The sequence below is a fragment of the Myxocyprinus asiaticus genome, chromosome 7 (assembly GCF_019703515.2).
Source record: "Myxocyprinus asiaticus isolate MX2 ecotype Aquarium Trade chromosome 7, UBuf_Myxa_2, whole genome shotgun sequence".
Lineage (NCBI taxonomy): Eukaryota > Metazoa > Chordata > Actinopteri > Cypriniformes > Catostomidae > Myxocyprinus > Myxocyprinus asiaticus.
This window is the reverse complement of record NC_059350.1, coordinates 39,322,969-39,340,081: the sequence shown is the minus strand read 5'-3', so window position 1 is coordinate 39,340,081 and position 17,113 is coordinate 39,322,969. Positions and strand designations below refer to the sequence as shown.

Sequence of the window (17,113 nt, the reverse complement as noted above, 5' to 3'; positions counted from 1 at the left end):
ATCATTAACTGTTTTTTCAATTTCCTCTGTTTAGTCTGAAGGTTCACAGGGAGGTTAATAGGAGTCCTTCCCCCTGTGAATCGAGAGGTCACCCTCGTCAGCAGCAGGATGACAGAGGGAGTTGCAGCAGAACCAGGCGGCAGGAAAACCTGCGGTGGGCAGCAGATCTATCTCTCTCTGAGGGCATAGCACCAACACACTGGAAGGAACAGATCACACACCTTCAGAAACAGCTCAACTTCAGCACTACCATGTGCCAAACTCTGCTACAGGACCAGCAGGTTAGATAATGCACACCATTTTTTTACTCTTTCGCTTTCTATATCTCTTATCTCTCCCACTAACTGTTGTCTTTCCTCTCTTGTCTCTAGACTCTTTCATATATGCTGCAGACTCTTCTGACAGGCCCCTACGGTGTCATTCCCAATAATGTGACCTCTCCTCAAGTCCCTCTCATCATGCACCAGCTAAACCAGTGTTATATACAGCTAGCTTGGCAGCAGAACAATGTCAATCGGTGCGTCTTTAACATTTCTGGAAAATTTTAATTAGAAGTCTGATGTTAAGCATGAAGAAAAAGGCAATTACAGTAGATGGCTCAAAAGTGCTTGAATTTCACAACGAGTTGTTTATTTTCATTAGTCACGGCTAGGGCTGCACAATTAAAACAAATTTGAAATCGCGATATGACCTTGTGCGATTATTAAATCGCAAAGGGGTGTGATTCAATTATAATAAATAATAAATAAATAAATAGTCTGCTTGCTTTAAAATGTATTTGTGCTGCTCTGTCCCGTCTATATTAAGTTAGAGCATTATTACAGTGTTTTCAGAGCGGTTCTGTGCTCCACAACTCCATCTCATGCTTACAGTAACAGAAGTTCTCAGAGTTTGGTTCTGTTTGCTTACGCGCTAAGTGCTTTATTTACACTAAACCGGCGCGTCCTGCGTGAAGTGGTTTTTATTATCTGCGGTAGCAGCACCTCAATCTCCGCCAAGCACAGGTATCATCATAATAACGCGCAATACAAGATGGGGTATAATTCAAACATCTTTTTTTAAATGATTGCTGAGCAAACGGCATTAAGAGTTGCACATGTAGAGTCCAGAAACATGCATGTGACGAGGAGGAGGACGGGGCTGGGCCGTGACTATGCACGCCCAGCCCCCAATTGGGCTAATCAGCCGAGGAGAGGGATAAGGATGAGCCGGATGCAGCAGTTCAGGAGAGAGAGAGAGAGCCACACGCAGCTGCTGTGTGTGTGTTTATGTTTGTGTCTTTTTGTTTTAGTTTACATTAAATATTACTTTTACTGTTCAGCCGGTTCCCGCCGCCGCCTCGCCAATTTTAACCCTGTTACATTGGTCCCGAAACCTGGGAAGGAGGAGGAGTTGTGGAGTCCTCACCACTGCTGTCCGCCCAAAGGAGCAGCCGCAGCCGGTAGTGAGTCCCTATGCCCCTGGCAGCGGCTCCACCACTCCAGGCGGCCGGCAGCGAATCCCTCCTCCACTTGCGGACGGCGGCCGTTCCTCCACATCCAGAAGGCCGACAGCAACTCCTCGGTCCCCCACATCCAGGCGGCTGCTCCTTTGGGTGGATGTCAGTGGCTAGGACTCCGCGACAGCACATCCCTCCTCCTCCCCTGGTTTCGGGACCAACGTAACAGGAGTTAAAATGGGAAAGGAGGAGATGGGAACTGGCTGAACAGTCAAAGTAATATTTAATGTAAAATTAAAACAAAAAGACACAAACAATAAACACACACGGCAGCTGCGTGTGGCTCTCCCTCTCCCGAACTGCCACATCTGGCTCGTCCTTATCCCTCTCCTCAGCTGATTAGCCCGATTGGGGGCCGGGCGTGTGTAGTCGCAGCCCGGCCCTGCCCTCCTCCTCATCACAATGCGCTGCTCTTCTATTCTCCTGTCATTTATTTACCTAATGACAGAGCGTTTCACCCTTATTATACTCCCAGCAGCAACAAGTTAAAGCGGAACTAATATTGCCAACAAAATAAAAAGGAATGTACATATAATAAATCTTTATATTATAATATTCATTATTAATCATTATATTATAGTATCTAAAAATATTTAGATAATATAATGCATTGTTAAATTAAATATAATAAAATAATTAATAAAAATAATTAAATGAAATGATGACAATCTTTCACTTTTAAGTTTAATTACACCAATGGGTTATCAGTTTAACTTCAGTTTGACATTGAGCCACGTTCTTTAGGACTATCTTATATACAGTTAGTGTTTCCCATTAATTAACTAGACTGTGGCAGCCCATCTAATTTGTCCCACCACAGTTTCATTATGAACCGACAATAGTTTTATACTTCTCATAAAAACATAAAAGATCTCTAATGTTGTGTTTTGCGCCATTGCTTCGGCAAAGCATCTATCACTCCCAGTCAGTCAGCCTCCCCCCTGCTGTATGTGCGCATGCTCACACACACACACTCACTAGAACCAGTTATCTAACGTTATTATCAGCGGCTCTGACAACATAGCTATTTTCAGCATCTGAGGAGCAAGTTCAAAACAGGTAACCACTTTTGCTTCATTTCTTTGGCTCACAGGGCTCAACATTAACACTTGTCTGCTTGTCCAGGACAAGTGGATTTTTGAAGGGGCAAGTGAAAGAGAATTTTACTTGCCCCAACGGACAAGCAGACTGATTAAAACGTCAATAACAAAAAAATAACCAGTTATATTTGTGATAGCCTAGGCCTGTGTTACTTATTAGAAAGTTCATATTCTTATTCTTCTGTTGTAAGTAATCAAGAGCACGTAATTTTATAATTCGCAAGCGATCTAGTAACCGCTGCGCCCGGTTTGATTGACAGGCGGCGTATGTGTGTGTGCTGAACATGCGCATGTTCCGAAAATGCTCGCTCTAATGCATGCCTGAACGGTCAAATACATTTCAAAATTCTGCCAAAATGCCCATCTTGGTGAGGAATTCATGTAAACGCGGAGAGTGATGTCTGAAGTGAATGTAAACAGCGGAGAAAAAAGCGGATTTGTATTAAAATGTCGGACTTGTAAGTATAAATGTAATCTAAAAGACCTGGGTAGGGTTGCACCAGCTCACACTAAGGGCTTAGTAACTACTAGATAGTTTGTAACTAAGTCAGTGCTTAATTTGGTTGCACCACCTGTTCTTAAGGCAAGACTTAACTAGTAGGTCGTAAGCTCTCCGTAAAGTAATGCGTAGTCGCATAATATGACGTTTACTTGTATTGACCCAATAAACAGCCTTCAAATTTGGCACAGAAGTGTTAAAGCCGTGAATTTGTTTGCTCACGTAACTGTCAGCTGTAATAAATTATATCCCCATTAAAATACGATACGGAATAAAAGATTACATTAGTGGTAGCTTATATTTAGCCTAGGCTTATGTAAATAACAATATTCAATAACTGTATCTAAAATGAATAAGGGACAATAAATAAAGACATTTATTCATCCTATATTGTATATGTTGAAACTTGACACTGGACACAGAACTGCACCGTTAGATCGATTTCATGTTGAAGAGCCGCTTAAAATATTTTTTTCTCTCTCTCGTAAATGTAAACGAGTGTAAATGTCAACATCATATTGTATGTTGAAAGGATTGAAGCTTGTCACGCAAAACATGAGCTCATTGATATCATTAAGTGGGTCTGCTTTTTTATTCCATCCGTTACTCCTGGTCGGAGTCTTTCGTAAATATTTTGTTTTTTACGTAGGGTTACGTCCTACCTACTTTTAATGGTGCAACGCTCAAATATATAGTAGTGCGTAAACGGTGACTTAGTGCCCATTTACGCCACAACTAGGCTAAGTTGTAACTTATGCATAGCTGGTGCAACCGGCCCTTGCTGCTGTCTAGAGTGTCATTATAATAATCAAACAACCATAGCAAGAAAACGAGAAAACACTCACTGCTCTTGACTGCGTAACTTTAGTAGCTTTAAAAAGTATTAATGTATTATAATTGTACAGTAAAGACCAGTAGTAGTTTTATGTTGCATTTCATTCTGAATGTTTACTTGAATACTTGATAGCCTACTGCTGTTAAAAACTTTATAGCTGTTAAAAAGCACTGAATTTTCTTAAATTGTAATCTGTCATTTGAATTTTAATCTATTTCTATTCACTGCTGTTTTTTATTGTTATTTTATTACTGACTGTTTACTAGTCTTGAATAATTACTTAAGAACTTGAAACCATTCTTCCATAATTAACATATTAGTTAGTGTTATTATTTGATGTGGTTTTAAAGCTGGTATTGAGAATTGTCAAATTTCACTACCGACTACTGAAATTTTGGTATTGTGATAATGTATAGCCTTTATTGTACATGGTAGATCTTGCTGCAATAACATGATGAAAAAGTAGATGTCGTTCCATAGAAGTGTGAGCATCCCTGCTGTAAATTATGGTGATGGAGGCTTTCTTTATTTGACTACCATATGTAACATAAAATAATTATCATATGACAATAGCCTCCTCCCCTACTCAGTGCAGTTTATATTTCTGTTGCAGAGAATTTAGTTGATTGCATAGGTACACTATTAGTTTGGGCATCAGTCATAATTTTACAAAAATATACTACATAAACTTTGACATGTTACTTGAGCATGTAACTTAAATGTCCTTTTTTCTCTGGACAAGAAACTTTTTTTACTCGGACATGTGAATGACCAATTTACTTGTCCGGAGGACAAGCACATGACAGTGTGTGATGTCGAGCCCTGGCTCAAATGTATGCTCTAGTCGATTTTGTCTCGTTTACCATACTTTTTTGCCGTGTCATCACCATTCATATCTATACAACTAATGTGTTTATGATTAAATTACTACTAGAGCACAAAATTGTTTACAAGAGCACAAAGTTCTTCATAGATCTAGCCTCTTAATTTTGCTCTTAAAGCGCACCAGATTGATGCATTTAACTTTAAAATGTACAACATTTTCTTACGGGGGAGCATGCCCCCGGATCCCCTAGAGGGTCCGAGGTCCATCCACCACAATCTCACTAAATACTGTGGGAAACACTGACAGTAGACTAGAGAATAGTTTGTATAAGCCTACTTGTTTGTAAGGCCTAGAGTAAAGAGTAACATTTTATATTTTGTGTTTATTTAATTATTCAACCAACCAACAGTATTTTTGACAGCAAAAACTAGGCAACAACTATGGAATTACCAACAGGGAAATTCAGTTAACAGTGACATTGAGCAGAAAGCTTACATATAACCAGTTTTGACCGAGCTGCTGATAAAAAGTTAAATGATTATCGGATGATTAGATAAAGAAAATTGAGATCGGTATCGGTTGTTAAAATCCTGATTGTAGCATCTCTAATATTCAAGTTAACTGGGTTTCAAAAACGAATGTTGATGATTAGTGGGCTAAGACCCTATCACAAAATGGACAAAAACAGGTACACGGTGGATGGGTACAATTTCAATATGAAGAAATTTTATATATATATAATTGAGTTCTGCTCAAAAGTTTGCATACCCTGGTAGAAATTGTGAAATTTTGGCATTGATTTTGGAAAATATGACTGATCATGCAAAATAAATGTTCTTTTATTTAAGGATAGTGATCATCTGAAGCCATTTATTATCACATAGTTGTTTGGCTCCTTTTTAAATCATAATGTCAACCCAAATGGCCCTGATCAAAAGTTTACATACCCTTGAATGTTTGGCCTTGTTACAGACACACAAGGTGACACACACAGGTTTAAATGGCAATTAAAGGTTAATTTCCCACACCTGTGGCTTTTTAAATTGCAATTAGTGTCTGTGTATAAATAGTCAGTGAGTTTGTTAGCTCTCACGTGGGGATGCACTGATCAGGCTAGATACTGAGCCATGGGGAGCAGAAAAGAACTATCAAAAGACCTGTGTAACAAGGTAATGGAACTTTATAAAGATGGAAAAGGATATAAAAAGATATCCAAAGCCTTGAAAATGCCAGTCAGTACTGTTCAATCACTTACTAAGAAGTGGAAAATTTGGGGATCTCTTGATACCAAGGTCAGGTAGACCAAGAAAGATTTCAGCCACAACTGCCAGAAGAATTGTTCGGGATACAAAGAAAAACCCACAGGTAACCTCAGGAGAAATACAGGCTGCTCTGGAAAAAGACAGTGTGGTTGTTTCAAGGAGCACATTACAACGATATTTGAACAAAAATTAGCTGCATGATCGAGTTGCCAGAATGAAGCCTTTACTGCACCAATGCCACAAAAAAGCCCGGTTACAATATGCCTGACAACACCTTGACACGCCTCACAGCTTCTGGCACACTGTAATTTGGAGTGATGAGACCAAAACAGAGCTTTGGTCACAACCATAAGCGCTATGTTTGGAGAAGGGTCAACAAGGCCTATAGTGAAAAGAATACCATCCCCGCTGTGAAGCATGGTGGTGGCTCACTGATGTTTTGCGGGTGTGTGAGCTCTAAAGGCACGGGGAATCTTGTGAAAATTGATGGCAAGATGAATGCAGCATGTTATCAGAAAATACTGGCAGACAATTTGCATTCTTCTGGACGAAAGCTGCGCAGGGGACACTCTTGGACTTTCCAGCACGACAATGACCCTAAGCACAAAGCCAAGTTGACCCTCCAGTGGTTACAGCAGAAAAAGCTGACGGTTCTGGAGTGGCCATCACAGTCTCCTGACCTTAATATCATCGAGCCACTCTGGGGAGATCTCAAACATGCGGTTCATGCAAGATGACTAAAGACTTTGCATGACCTGGAGGCATTTTGCCAAGACGAATGGGCAGCTATACTACCTGCAAGAATTTGGGGCCTCATAGACAACTATTACAAAAGACTGCACGCTGTCATTGATGCTAAAGGGGGCAATACACAGTACTAAGAACTAAGGCTATGCAGATTTTTGAACAGGGGTCATTTCACTTTTTTCTTTGTTGCCATGTTTTGTTTTATGATTGTGCCATTCTGTTATAACCTACAGTTGAATATGAATCCTGTAAGAAATAAAAGAAATGTATTTTGCCTGCTCACTCATGTTTTCTTTAAAAATGGTACATATATTACCAATTCTCCAAGGGTATGCAAACTTTTGAGCACAACTCTGTGTGTGTGTGTGTGTGTGTGTGTGTGTGTATGTATATATGATATATATATATATATATATATATATATATATATATATATATATATATATATATATATATATATATTAGTTTGTGGGTGAACTGGAATAAAAGGTCTCAGTTTGGTTCTTTTTAAGAGGACTCAAGTGTGAAAACCCCAGTAGCCTTTTGGCAGTTGAACACGTGAAAAACATTACCATTTATTTTATTTTATTTTAATTTTTTTTATTTATTTGTTTTTTTTATATAAATCGCTGTTCAAATTGCAATATTTTTCCTCAATGATTGTAATATGACTTTTTATCCAAATCGTGCAGCCCTAGTCACAGCTTTTAAAATGGGCTCCTTTTTTGTGGCAGGTTGAAACAAGCTTTGAATGATCTGTTAAGGCAGAAGCAGCAGAATCAGTCATTGTCAGGTCAACAGCAGCATCAGAACATTGCACATGATTCTGTGCCTCACGCTCTGTTCTTAAACTACCCAACTGTTAATACACTCAACATGCCCGGGCTTCCCAACGTCTCTCCTTTCCCTACTGGTAAGTCTATGATCAGTCTCTGACTGTAGATCAGAGCCCTGAAATTCACTCAAGTAAATTTAAGTAAACTGATAACTTTTCTCTAATTTGTTTACCTTTCTTTTTTTTAACTTTCTCTCTCAAGGCTTCAATTTCAGCCCCATGTTTCCCTCCACAGTAGGAGAGTTCCAGCACAACCAGGCCAGTTCAGATCAACAGCATGATGCAAACACATCCCTTAAAACAGAGTACATGAGTTTCCCTCCTCCACTACAGAGATCGCCACTAAACAACACTGAGAAACGGTACAGATGTGATTTTGTATTAGGGACGAAATCTAAAATACATAATGTTAAGCTATGTCAAATATTAGTGATGCACCGAAATGAAAATTCTTGGCCCGAAACTGAAAATTCTGGACACATTGTGCCGAAAAATGAAAAAGATTATTTTAATTTAGACTTTGTTTGGAATAATTGAACAAATTCTAAATGTTATTATTAGGGGTACACTGTAACCATTTTTCTGTAACTACACATTTCATTCTAAAATGGAGTAGACAGAGAAGAAATAGATAATAAATGTGTAGCCTATTAAAAAAACCTTTATTGTTGTCTACTCTACTGGATAATGCAGCAGAAAAATTAACAGTAATTCAAGTGAAAATATTCAATGAACATAAAGCCAGTATTATTGGCACATTTTTTCCCCCACTTTGTATGTGGACCTGGAATGTGGAATGGATTCTTTAATGGATCTCTTTTGTATTCATTTTAGTTGTGATGGGATATCACATTACTTAATTACATTATTATTCCAAATTACATTTATTAAATATTATTGTAATTAATAATAATAATGATAATAAAGTCATAATTTCTCAAATTTAAAACCCTCTGGCTTTTATTTTGATCATTCAGTGAAGCACGCTGCACATGCAGAAGATATATTTACTTATTAAACGCATACTTTGCGATTCACAAACTATTGTATGGCTTAAGAGACTTTGAAAATAATGCACAAGTCATATGGACTACTTTAATGGTGCCTTTTATGCTTCTTTAATGTCATATTGGAGCTTGACAGTAATGGCTATGACACACAATAACACACATTATTGGAGCACTGGAAAATGCTCTTCATTAATGCGCTAATAAACAAGAGAGCGATCACTTCACTTCGGGGGATGTGGACTTTATTGTGCAACATAAACAATGCTTTTTCTCCATGTGAGTGTTTCTGTCACCGGATTTTAAAGTAACAGTTTCTGTTCAAATTTTCTGCCTTTTTTTCTCTTTCGGTGGCTAAACTTTTGGTGCATACCTATCAAATATCCTATGATAGTATGAATATGATAATCTATATGTATTCAACTGATCTTAGTAGAAGTATTCATTTTAGTCAGAAAAAATATATAACACATAATAGTTAAGAGGCTACTGGATAATGCAGCAGCAAAATTAACAGTAATTCTGCTGAAAATCTTCAATTCAACAGTCATTACTGCAAAATCCAAGTAAACAAGTGTAAACCATTTGTAGAAAACAAAAACACAGTAAAAATACATTGTGTGAAGTAACCGGATGATTAAACACACTGAGTGTGTTCAGTCACCTTAAATGTTGGTTAGCAGACTGCTAACTTAAAAGTCAACTGAATGACCTGGTTAAAAATTGTCCAAAACGAATACCAAAATTATATTTAATTGCCAAAAATGTTGTGTGTTTTCCTCTATACAGGTTCAAGTCTCAACCTGATACTGTGACTGACCCTCATAACTCGAGCTGGTTAAACTCCTCTTTGAATCGCTGTAATCAGAGACCCACCCTCACCTCAGACCATCCCAATCAGATGGAGGAGGTCTCCCCCTCCTCCTCTCCAGTCCCTCACCCTTCCACCTCCTGGGATCAGTCCTACATTCCTGACTCCCAGGAGTCTCTGAGCAGCCTGCCAGAGAGGGCAGACCCCACCACTGTCACCAAGACGTTCAGAGCAGGACGCAAGGCTGCAGCACAGGCCAGCTTGTCCTCTAGAGACAAGACCCCCAAAACAAAGAGCCGGCGCCGCAAGAGAGGCAGGGGACCAAAAAACACAGGTGTGTCTATATTTGTAGGTGACTGACACCAAACCTTGAAAGCACATTGAAAAGCAAAACTTGTCTTGCTTAATATGTCTCCTCCCATGTAGAGTATGTAAAGTTTTTTTTTTTTTTTTTTTTTTTTGAAAAGGTAATCGTTAAAGTCACCCGATTAAATCAAATGGTGTTAATTTGCAGTGTTATTTTCCCTTACAGCAGCTTTGGAGAGTGACAGTGTTTCGAGTGATGCTCATTTTGATCAGGATAGAGACTGCTCCTCTCAGGTCAAACACAAAGATCTCAACCAGGGTCTACTAGACAAACTCACACAAGAGAAACTGGACAGCAAGACTAAGAACAGCAAGCCAAACGACCTCTCGTCTGGTATGACTCACTTTATGCTGCTACAAATATACATCACAATAGTCTACAATACATTATCAAACCACAAAATGAATAGGCTCATTCACTCTTTTTGGGAAATATTCAAAACTAGACAGGTACACTAACCTTTTCCCTGGTTAGTTTATAGTCATATTAGCATCATAGCCAGAATGCCCCAACTAAAATAGTTCATTATTATTTAATTGTTGATTAATGACATCAACTCTTAGGTTTAACCAGAGGACATTAGTTTGGTCAGCGTTTCCCAACCGGGGTGCCAGGGTGCCGTTTGGCGAGATCAGGGGTGCCATGTGAAAAATCCTTCAGACATTTAAAAAATCCCAAAATGCATATAAAACATCTTAAAAACCGGAATGTCATACATTTCTAAATAACAAGTAATAATAATAATATTACTGCCGCTGCGTCTCTCACTTGTGCTCGCTGCATTCAGCAGCTCATTGGGCTCAATCGACGTGAAGCGCATTGATATACAGTGTCTCTGCAAGCAAGCAACATAAACAATTGTTCCTGTTTATAATCAACGGAGCTGTCTACAATGCAAGCGCGTGGCATTGGAGCGATCTTTTTTTTTTTTTTTCACGTCACATCGTCGTGCTTGCTCATACTACAGCTGCTTTGATAACAAAGGCAGAAATAGCAAAAATGCTTTGTGTGTAATGCTACCAGAACAGCTGTAGGGTGAAGAGAAAGGCTTCAGACTGCTACATCATCCTGTTAAACACATGATACATCTCTCATCTCCATCTGACCAGTACAAGTATTTTCTCTGCCTTGTGAATGTCATTTTAATAACTAGGCCTGTTTAATGATTTAAATAAAATAAAAACTATATTATTAATAATATACTGTACGTATTATGTATCTTTCTTATACATAATATTATCTATTTTCAATAAACTGATTTAGCAGCAATGTCCCCTCTTTCAGGATTTCATCTGTTAATTTTCTGTCATCACTTAATCACCTTCATTTTTTTGCAAACACATATGGCTTTATTTCACCCATGGAACTTAAAAGGAGATGTTAGGCAAACTGTTAGTCTCAGTCACCATTCACTTTCATTGTATGGAAAAAAATTATGAATGAAAGTGAATGGTGACTAGGGCTAACATACTGCCTAACATCTCCTTTTGTGTTCCACAGAAGAGAGAAATGCATATGGCTTGGAACAACATATGGTCGAGTAATCATGACATAATTTTCATTTTTGGTGAATTATCCTTTTAACTACCTGTAAACGTATTTATCAAAGATTTTGTAAATTCTCAAAGGGTGCTGTGAGGGTTGGGAAACACTGAGCTAGGTTGACAGAAGTGCAAGAGTTTCTTATCCTTTCCAGTCTTGAAATACAGTGAGAACTTTCTGCTTCAAGCAGAAAATCATCTGTCAGAACAGGATAGCAAGACAAGCAACTTTTGTTCCATTCTCATTTATTTTGGACATCACACATCTTATGATCTCTGTGTCCTCATATTGTTTTATATTTTTACATCACTAATTTCATTTTCATTTCTTTTTGTGTTCACATTTCATTTTGGCTTTTGTTTTCTTGGTTTCTTCACAGCATATGCTTGGAGAACACCATTTCTCTCTAACAGAATTGCATGCACTGAAGTTCCAGGTAACTCCCAAGTTTGTCTGCTGTTTGATCTGCTAACTGCTTGTTAACAGCCTCTTTCTTTATCTTCGTTTTTTTTTCCTCCTTCCTTTTTCTAAATTGTTACCACATAAGAAGAGAGCTTGGTCTTAGACAGGCAATTCTTCTTTACTTTGAGGCAAAGAATCTAATATCCAAATGTTGATACATGTACATGCATATACTGTAGATGCAAGTTTGCTGAATAAAAGTACATTGTTATGGACAAGTATTGTTATTTCAATCAAGGACAGCGTTAAGGAGAACTATTAAATTAAACATTGTAAACAGCTAAATGTAATTTCAGCATGGATAGAGCTTTTGGTGGAGGTAGGGAAGAATCTACTGTATTTTTTTGTTTTTGAGAGTTGAAGTCACAGAGTTGTAAATCTGAGCATGGTTTTGTATTGACCGAGAAAACAGATTTGTTAAATTGGAAAATACTTTACGAAATTTAGAGCTTAAGATCTTTTCAGCAGTTAAACACCCTTGCCATGCTGATAGTTTATAGTAATTATCTGTGTTCATCCTCTCTCTTATTTTGCTCTGATGGTGTATATTTCTCTTCTCTAGATGCAAGCAGTGATTTCTCTCTATTTGAGGCCCTGAGAGAGACCATCTACTCTGAGGTGGCTACTCTGATCTCTCAGAATGAGTCTCGCCCTCATTTCCTCATTGAGCTCTTCCATGAGCTTCAGCTGCTCAATACAGACTATTTGCGCCAGAGGGCACTCTACTCACTACAGGTGAATGGAGCTCCTAAACCTGCTCAAGCTTTTTCAGACATAGCTGAGCTGAGATTATTACACTCTTTTGGTAGTTAAAGCATTCTTATTAGCCAACATTTTATACACAATGAATATACAAAGGGTTGGGAATGTGTAGAACCTTACAAATGACAAGCATTAAAAATCTACAGAAAGCTTCTTCTCCAAAGGCTTAGTTATGCCTTGGATCAGGTGTAGGCAACTATTTTGGTTAAGGGGCCACATCGGGGGCCACATTGTATTCCTTTTGAGATACAATGTTCCGCATTGATTTGGTTTTTGTATCTTTTAATCCCAGAAATAGTTGTGTACTATATTTCTGAAGTGTATATGGGACTTATGGGACTATTCTGCAATTGCCTAAAGTATTTTATTGCTCTACAAAGGTAGATACTTTTCTGTCAGGCATTAAAAATCTGAATAAAGGCTGAGATTATTATAAATGATTTATTTTACCATCTCTACTTCCCTGTTAATTTATTATTCAATTTAACACTCTCTACATCAGGGGTCTGATTTAATAAAAAAAAAAAAAAAATACAATTATAGAACTTTTAATGTTTGATGCAAAGTGGGTGAGTTTACTTATTTTATTTTCAAAACATTACCCATTTACATGCTAAAAGGGTCATGATGCGGGACTCGTCAATGGTTTGACTTTCCATTCAGCACACATTTGAATAAAACAGGCTGCATGACTATGATAAATTATTAATGCAAGAGTTAGATTAACATACAGGTGCAAGGGGACTTTTCTAAATTGCATAAATAAAAAATACATATACATTTGTCTCTCGCTTGCTTTTGCTTGCGTGTCAATGATTACCCCTCCGCATGTCAGTGATGCTGAGATCTACTTTTATATTTAATTTAATCACTGAGAAGGTTTACCTGCAAACTTAGTAGCACCAAACATCACAAGCAGCCTCAAGAATGGACACATAGTGGCTGTATAACACTTTTCCTTGAGCAGAATATTGCACTAGAGATCGCCAAGTTTGTTCAAAGGGGAAAGCGAGAGATAGAAAGAGCGCACTCATGTGCATGGGTGCCAGATTGCACAAAATAAGTATAACATTAGGTGGAATATTTCCAATTTGCGCAAGTATAAATCTCAAATTGGGGGTGTTGCGTCTCTTATCTGGCAGCCCTGAACATGTTAAACGCTTGTGGAGGCATGTTAGGTCTCAATGCAAGATAACGAAAACATCCAATGAAAAAAACGCTTTTAGGATAAATGAGACGCAGGCCACACTAAACCATGGGGATCCAGTCCACGGGCCGTAAGTTGCCCAGGTCTGCCTGGGATGCTCGGATATGTTCAGAAATGTATTTAGAAATGTTAGTAGTCATACTATTTTATGTTAAAGGAGTAGTTCACCTGAAAAGCCATGTATAGTCTTTTCAAAATTGTCCTTTTGTATTCCACGGAAGAAAATCAAATGGGTTTGGAGCAACATGATGTGTTGAGTAAATAAAGACTATCCTTTTAATATCAAATAGCTATTTTCATTATCGTATTAATAGATCTGTTTTTAATACAGTTTGTGCAATTTCCTTTTGTGATTTAATGATAAGTACCACAAAATTGTTAGACTTGCATGGTATTATACGTATATCTTATTGCTGGCCCTGATTTTCAGGACATTGTAACGAGGCACCTGACAGAGAAGAGTGTAGCAGATGAGCAGGAGTCTTCTCTGGGTCCAGCTGTGTGGGCCACAGGCTCCCAGTCTGAGCTTACACCCAGCGAGAGTCTGGCCACCAGCGACAATGTGAGACATTTGCTCTCTTTATCAACTCTATCATCTCATCTTAAGTAATCACACAAGCTCATTTTAATTGCATCCGTTGTCAGGATGCATCTGAGAAGAATGAAGCGATTAAATCCAGCTCTGGAGTGAAGAGGACAGGGGACGGAGACTTGATGGACAACGAGAGCCTGCTGTCCACCTCCTCCAACCTGGAGCCCTTCGCTAGTGATGACCTGGGTAAGAAAACAGAGCTGCCTTGGACATACAGGCTTAATGAGTGCTAAACCACACATTAGAATGGTTGCTTACATGATCATGCTTGCTTTGCTGGGCTGGAGCTTGGCTGAATCCTGGGATACGTTCATGTTCCTTTGCTTCTCCGTCTAGCTCTACCTCCTCTTCCTCTCTTTCCTATCTGCTCCTCTAGGTAACACAGTGATTCATTTAGATAAGGCCTTGGCCAGGATGAGAGAGTATGAGCGCATGAAGCTGAGGGCTGAGTATAAAACAGATAACCCTGAGCACAGCCCTGGAGCTGCTGCTGCTGCTGCCTCACCATTCACTCAAGGTACTGCTGTAATCACTCCCAATGTTATTGAGTTGTTCTGATGCAACTTCAGAAAACCAGCAAGGTACATGGAAAAAACAAAGCACTAGTAAAAAGCAAATCCAGTAACACTTGTGGAATGGTGAAAAACAAGGAATAAAACTTTATTTGCCAATGCGTTTTGGCACAGCGGCCTTCTTCAGGGCTAAAATAATACAGATGTAAAAAAGGAAACATTCAAATAGAAACAAAGGCAGGGTTCAAACTAGGGCTGTGCAAGACTAGTCGACTAAAAGGTTCGGATGCTGCTAGTCAACACTGGAATTACTAGTCGGTTAATATTTCCCCCCATTAAACTGATAATAATTTTTACACATTTACGTTTGGCTTTATATTTTTACAGAGGCTGCACTTAAATTACTGTCAAATTAATGTTACATATTTTAAATAGAATTAATAATACAAATATTATTTAAAAAAGATGATATCTGGAGCAGATACAGAGTTTAATCTCACTCGCGGCACGCGCAGAAAATGTCCTCTCGCTAGACAAGCAAACTCAGCAAAGTAGTTATGAAATCACTTCGGTGGTGCGGGAATCAGCTTTCCAAATGTTTGAAAGTCCCTAAGGATGTTTTCACATTTGAGTCTTCTTTACATCTGTGCATCTGTGCATTTTCCACTGAGCAGGCTTTTTCAAGTGCAGGACAGCCACCTTAGGTGAGTTAAGTCCCGTCTTTCACTGGACCATATCGACGTGTTAATTTTACTCATCAAAAAACGTATGCTTTTGAGTTAGTAGCCTAGAAAATAACTGTTTTAGACTAGGTATGCAATTTTTTTTTAATCTGCTGATTAAGAAGGCTATTTTCAACGAGGTGCCGACTGCTTAACGTATTAAACTATCTTTTATTCTGTGTGTACGTCATGTTTAGAATACATTAGGTTTATTGTAGGCAACATCACAGACCTATTTTTCCTATCCTTTAGGTACCTTTTTTTTTTTTTTTTTTAACATCTTAACTGTTATTGGTTGACGTTCTTTACCGAACAGCTGTCATATTAGATCAATGGCTAATGCACGACTGCACGTCATGAAATACGCGCAACTTTTCAGCAAATTTTTTTCTCTCTCTCAGATTTGGCTTAACTGTTAATTATTTTCAACAACGTCCTGACTGTTTTAATATGTTAAGTAACATTTATTTGATGATTTCCGTTTAGAACAGGCTTTTAATGGTTGTTCCATTGATCCTGCACTATTCATTCAATTGCATTCAATAAATATGTCTATTAAATATTCGCTAATGTTGATTCAGTGAATGCATGTCATGTTCTATATTTAATGTACAATGATCATAATTCAAGGCGAGCACGTCGCAGATAAATGCTCCTTTTCAGTGGAATTTAGCATCGGATTTGGAATAGATTAAATATTTTAAAAGGGTCGCATAATTTTATCAACCTATCAGAGGGGCTGGAATAAAATCACATGGTATAGTGTCTTCCAGTTATATGCCATAATGAATAGGAGCTAAGATGACAAACCAGTGGAAGCTTTTCATCTATGAAATGAAGAAAAGAAAAAAAAAATGCTTCTCACCCAATATACAGGAAAACAAATTTTTTTAATTAAATTAAAACGTAAATACATGTCCAAACATCCTCGCAAATACACAAACAGTTAAGGGTATTGTGCTAATATATGCAGAAAAAACAACAATTGTTTGCAAAAGAAAGAATTTAAGAAGATTATGAAGAATCATAAGAATTATTTTAAAACCAACTCTTCAATCATTCATTCAGGAAGAAGACTCTTTAAAAAAATCCAAAAGGCCTCCCTCTTTTTCCGGAGCTGATCAATTTTACCTCCTCTTGCTGAGAATTTTATGTTCAGTACAGAGGCACAGGAAGTAAGACACGGGATGGTTACATTCTTTAAAACGTCTTGCCACGAGATTGATAAGGTCACCCCTTTTGATTGAACTTCTGTTCAGTGATGCAGTCTTTCAGGCAATGAGAAGTTTCCCCAACATAAACTTTTTCACAAGGACATTATGTCATATATATATAATATCTTTAGTTTTGCATGTGATGAAACTATTCATATGAATAATTTATTTGTATACCAGATGCTTAAAAAACTTGACATTTCTTGTATATTGACAGTTGATACAGTTACCACATTTGAAGTTTCCAAAAGGGGCTTTTCTTGTGAGGGTATTGGTCGTAGACTCCATTGTGAGATGGGCTCTGACTACTTTA

General features: G+C 38.0%; 1 protein-coding gene across 9 annotated transcripts in view; it reads left to right on the top strand.

Moving 5' to 3' along the window:
- The window catches only part of LOC127444115 (pericentriolar material 1 protein-like), a 68,366-nt gene that overhangs the window by 29,912 nt on the left and 21,341 nt on the right, over nucleotides 1-17,113 (top strand). For 5 of the 9 annotated variants that reach the window (XM_051703313.1, XM_051703314.1, XM_051703312.1 and 2 more), the window contains 11 exons: nucleotides 35-281; nucleotides 372-517; nucleotides 7,502-7,680; nucleotides 7,805-7,964; nucleotides 9,399-9,754; nucleotides 9,953-10,120; nucleotides 11,709-11,765; nucleotides 12,354-12,526; nucleotides 14,191-14,322; nucleotides 14,406-14,538; nucleotides 14,729-14,869. In XM_051703313.1, the coding sequence (XP_051559273.1) occupies nucleotides 35-281; nucleotides 372-517; nucleotides 7,502-7,680; nucleotides 7,805-7,964; nucleotides 9,399-9,754; nucleotides 9,953-10,120; nucleotides 11,709-11,765; nucleotides 12,354-12,526; nucleotides 14,191-14,322; nucleotides 14,406-14,538; nucleotides 14,729-14,869 (1,892 nt within the window). The remainder of the gene's footprint in view (nucleotides 1-34; nucleotides 282-371; nucleotides 518-7,501; nucleotides 7,681-7,804; nucleotides 7,965-9,398; nucleotides 9,755-9,952; nucleotides 10,121-11,708; nucleotides 11,766-12,353; nucleotides 12,527-14,190; nucleotides 14,323-14,405; nucleotides 14,539-14,728; nucleotides 14,870-17,113) is intronic. The other 4 variants (XM_051703310.1, XM_051703309.1, XM_051703311.1 and 1 more) reach the window with 4 other exon arrangements.